The sequence below is a fragment of the Lactuca virosa genome, chromosome 5 (genome assembly GCF_052849685.1).
Source record: "Lactuca virosa cultivar CGN04683 chromosome 5, Lactuca_virosa_CGN04683_v6, whole genome shotgun sequence".
Taxonomy (NCBI): domain Eukaryota; kingdom Viridiplantae; phylum Streptophyta; class Magnoliopsida; order Asterales; family Asteraceae; genus Lactuca; species Lactuca virosa.
The window spans coordinates 176,461,697-176,467,060 of NC_136430.1; the positions used below are offsets into that span (position 1 = coordinate 176,461,697).

The 5,364-nt window shown below is 35.5% G+C and overlaps 1 protein-coding gene across 1 annotated transcript; it reads left to right on the forward strand.

Annotated features, from left to right (window-relative positions):
* The first annotated feature begins 1,959 nt into the window (after nt 1-1,959).
* On the forward strand, nt 1,960-3,435 carry LOC145112062 (zinc finger BED domain-containing protein RICESLEEPER 2-like). Its single transcript, XM_079048273.1, has 3 exons — nt 1,960-2,020; nt 2,137-2,200; nt 2,343-3,435. Exons 1-3 carry the CDS (start codon nt 1,960-1,962, stop codon nt 3,433-3,435), a joined length of 1,218 nt encoding a protein of 405 aa, XP_078904399.1.
* The last annotated feature ends 1,929 nt before the right edge of the window (nt 3,436-5,364 follow it).

Below are 5,364 nucleotides of genomic sequence, written 5' to 3' on the forward strand. Positions count from 1 at the left end.
ATCCTTTATCGATCCTTCAAATAATCAGTTCATCAATATTGATTCCCAGTTAACATCGAATGACAATTCCAAACCCATAATCACAATCGATCTTATAGATACCACGAGATGATTCTCATTCACAAAGATTATTATCAATCGTCGATTAGGTCAAACAAAATCGAACAAGAACAAATAAACATGAACGGAAAAATCAAGCAGTGAGAAAAACTTGAATTTAATTATCGAACATGAACAAATAAACTTGATTTCAATTTCAAAGCAAATCTGTGATCTAAAGAATCGAGTCGATGCGACAAGAACAAGAGAACAAGAAAAAGAAACAAATATCAAGACATTTAGATTTGGACCAAGTATATGGCGGATGAACAGTAACGAACTAAATCAATGGGCCAAATAGAATGAAATTGATCCACGAATTTTGATTTTGACAAAGAATAAAATAGATCAAGATCAAATCAGAAAATACGAACAAAATACGAATCGGATTAAAGGAAAATTATCCAGATGAACAGTAATTGAATACATAAGTCTCCATGAATGGTAGATCGAACAAAAATCTTGATTCCAAACCGCCAAAACACCAAAAATCTTCAATAACTTGTGCAGAAAGTCATCAAATCAAGGACCGATACTTCAAAAATCAATAGATCTTCAAAGACCCGCTTTGATACCACTTGTTAAGCATCAACGCTACCGGTTGATCTAGAACCAATTGGTGTTAGAAAGGGCACAACTTTACCCATATAGCGCATTCAGCCCTCCAGGACCAGGCATTCGATTGCGTCACTCCAGGCCATCATGCGAGGACTTGGTCGATGTCATTTCTGACCCCCAACAATCCCCCCTCAGAAATTACTCCCTGAGAGAATCAAACCCTCGCCACTGGCTTTGATACCACTTATTGAGCAAAATGAAGATATGTCGAATGATCAATCGATTTATTCATGAACATGAGGAATAAATTACACTTTCAGATTAGACAAAAGAATCTACTCTACCTAAGAAACTTTATTATGTTTGGCGGCTACATTTTGCCTCACTCTTAACCCTAATTATGAAAAATACATGACAATATATAGGAAAAAAGACAATTCTTGGGCTTTTAACCTACACTTCATCAAGGGGGGCCATTGCCATAATCCACGGAGTACTTTGAACCCTACACTACCAACCGAACTAATTAAGTTGGTAGCCAATATATTTGGTCGGTAATACCGTACCAATTAAGTAATCTTGGTACGGTAATGGTATAGAATTTCGAATACCACGGTAATACCGTACCAACCAATTATATATATATATATATATATATATATATATATATATATGTATGTATAGCATTTTACAAATGACTGTTGGTTATAATTAAGGCTTGGATTATTACTCGATGCTCACAACTATTTACGATTACTCTCAATTAATACCCAAACAAAAAAAATAAAAATTAGTTAATAAATTAAAAAAAAATGAAAAATAAGAACTTCAGTAAAAGACAAATTAAGTTTTGCTCCTCTTTTCAATGTAGAGATAAATATCTTGAAAAGGATGTCAAATCTCAAAACCCCCAATTTAACATACACCAAAAAAACCCAAATTATGAAAGCCTTGGAAACACCGAAATTCCTTTCTCATATTGGTTTGTTTAGCATTGAATCACTTATATTTTAGTGTTATACCCTTTAACGCATCAAGCTTAAAGGAGCAATTACAATTTCAATAGGGAGAAAGTTTTGGTGATTTGAGGTGGGTGAACGTATAAACCTCTTTTTCATCTATAAAGTCTTAAAGTTTTCATATTGAAGACAAGATTACAATATTTATATTACATTATGATTTAGTTCATCTAAGTTTCTTGTTTATTCTATCGAGTTGCATTCTTAATTATAAGATTGTGTAAATTTTATAAAACATTAATCTCTTTTGTAAGTTTGGTTCCTTTTAATTTACTGTAAAATAATGGTAATGCATTTGAAGGTTTTAGAGCATTTGCATTTTTTTCATGAAATTGTGATTAATAGTAAATATTTTATGGTAATTTTGTTTGTAATGGTTTTTTGGAAAAATTATTACATGACCATTACCGTAAATGTTTAATGGCTAAATTTAATTTTTGTGTGATTTGTTGATATGTAGTTTACAAAGGGCTATGGCAACAGAAGGTGTACAAGGAGGTAGTTCAGGTGGCACACAATCTCCTGTATGATCGGTTACAGCATCTTCAGTTGCAGGTTCCAGAAAAAGAAAAGAGCCTGCTAACGAAAGTCCTCTTTGGGATTTTTTACAAGGTGTTTGCTAGAAGATTCAGATAAAATAGATCCTACTTGGTGTACATGTGACAGTTGCAATGAGAAAGTATTATGTGATCAACAAAAGAATGGGACTAGCTCTATATGGGCACATACTAGGAAATGTACTACACACCCATTGCATGTAAAAGTTGATCCTACACAATCTAAGTTGTGCAAAGATAATATTCGTGGAGGAACAGGATACCACAAGTACAATAAGAAGAGGTGTGATGAGAGGTGCATTGATATGATTATCCTGGATGAACTTCCATTTAGGTTTGTAGAGAAGGTTGGATTTAAAGCATTATTTAAAGAGTTGGAACCTAATTGGAATCAACTAGACAGGAGACAAGTTGCTAAGGGTGTGCTAGATAAGTACAATTTGGAGAAGAAGCTTTTGTTAAGTGAACTAAAGGCAAGTGGTACGAGGGTTTCTATCACTACCGACACTTGGAAATCAATACAAAATATAAACTACATGGTTTTAACTGCTTATTTTTTGGACACTGATTGGAAGTTGCACAAAAGAATACTCAACTTTTGTAGTATTACTAGTCATAAAGGTGATGATATTGGGAGGGAAGTAGAGCAATGTATAAGGCAGTGGGAGATTAACAACGTGTTTACTATCACAGTAGATAATGCAAGTGCTAATGATGTGGCTGTGTCGTGCATGAAAAGAAGGCGCTCCAGTTACAAGACATTAATGTTTGATGGGGATTTTTTGCATATAAGATGTGCATGCCACATCAACTTGATAGTGAAGGATGGTTTAAAGGAGTTAGAGGGTGGGGTTGCAGCAATATGGAACTGTGTGAAGTATGTCAGGAGTTCATCACAAAGACTTGACAAGTTTAGGGAGTTTGCTATTTTAGAGCAATGTAAGGCAAATGCTAATGTTCCATTAGATGTCATCACTAGATGGAATAACACATATCTTATGCTTGAAGCTTCACTTAAGTATGAGGCCACTTTTGACATAATGGCCGAAGAGGATTGCCCATTCAAGAGTTATTTTCAAGAAAAAGACAAATCTGGAAATGTAAGGCTTGGGCCCCCATCTAAAGATGATTGGAGGAATGCAGAAGCCTTTTATGTGTTTCTAAAGAAGTTATATGAAGCTACTCTGGGACTTAGTGCATAGAAGTCGATCACTTCTAATATATTGTTTGTGGAAATGATTACATTACAAACCGACATCAATAAGGCCATGCTTACAGAAGATCTTATTGTGAAGAGGGTTGCAACTTCTATGAAATCAAGGTTTAATAAGTATTGGGGAAGTATTGGGTCAATTAACAAGGTTGTCATGATAGCTAATGTTCTTGATCCGAGATACAAGTTGCAGTGGGCTAAACTAGCTTTGAAGAAGGTTAAGGCAAGTCATCTAGTAATTGAGTCAATAGAAAGTGACTTAAAGAGAATATTGATGAGGATGTATGATAAATACAAAAGAGTTGAGAGTAGGGAACCTGAACAAAATTATCATTCTGTTGTGGAAGATTTGGGTGTGTATGATGATAAACTAGATGGGCTTGATGAAATCAGCAATGAGATAGCAAAACAAAGGATGTCAGAGCAATCACAATGCATAGTGAATGAGGTCGACCAATATTTATCTAATAGATATATTAATCTTCTTACAAAGAATTTTGAAATTCAGAAATGGTGGAAAGGTAATAAATCAACATATCCAGTTCTATCAAAGTTAGCTAAAGATATATTTGATGTACCTTGCTCAACTGTGGCTTCAGATAACACATTCAGTTTAGGTTCACAAGTTTTTGATCCGTTTAGAGCTCCATTGACACCAAAAACAGTTGAAGCTCTTGTCTGCACAACTGATTGGTTACGTGTGACAACCCGAACCTTTCTCCGTTACCGTTAGCTGATTTCCATTAATAAAATTTTAATTTTATTGAGTTCCGTCAAATTCCTTTAGTTTGGAAAATCATTTAGTTATATATAATTAAATTCTATATAAGAGTCAGAACCAAAATCACGCGAAAAACCCAAGTTTCCTTTGAAGAATCAATAGTTTTCGGCCGGAGAGGTGTTCACGGTCGTAAACCCATTTACGGCCGTAAACCCGTTTACGGCTAGTTCCAGGTGGCCCCCACCACCGAACATATCCCCAACCTATATATACGGGACCCCCACCTTCATTTGAACTTTTTTAGCCGAAAACCCTCTCATTCTCTCTCTCTACCTCTCAACCGTAAACCTCAAAGCACCCTCTTTTCTTCCGAAAATCATCAAGAACCACCTTTGGAAGTCGTTTTGGAGCAGCTAAAACGCGCTTTTCATCGAATCCAACATCATTGTTCTTAAGTTTACGGCCGTACACCCTTCAAATCTTCAAAGGCTGCAAACCGTTTACGGCCGTACACCCTTCAAATCTTCATAGATTCTTCAATAACACCGTTCACGGCCGTAAACTCTTCAAGGGGCTGTTCACGGACGGAAACCCTTCACGGCCGCAAACTCCTTCACACCTTGAATCTTGGCTGCAAACCCACTTTTCCGATTCAATCGAGTCCCGGTAACATTCCTAAACTGAAAGCAAGTGTTTTTCCAACACTATAAATAATGGTTTCGCTAATAAAATACATATATGTATTAATTGTATTAGGATCCCGTTGAGTGCCGTGTACATCAACTCGAGGGTCTTAACTCTCAGTTTTCGCTGTCCGACTATTCACACGACTAACAGTGAGTTCATACCCCTATGCTTTTATGATTTTAAATGTTTTCAGGGGGAGAGTACAAGACAAACACAAATGATTTTGTGCATTTATACAAAAGGATTTCAATACATTTAAAACTGATGCAATTGATACAATCTTACAATTTCCACATGTTTATAAAATATTTAGATATTTTATCCCTTTTGTAACGTGCTGAGCATAAGGGACTTTTTCAATCTACAGTCGAAATTGCATAGTTTTCAGATCAATACGTAAACCAAGTACACATCATATGTAACGCCCGTAGATCCGGGCTAGTCAATTTAGAGACGATAAGCATCAAAAATGACTTTTTGATGGAAGATTATTTAGAATGAGTAATCTTA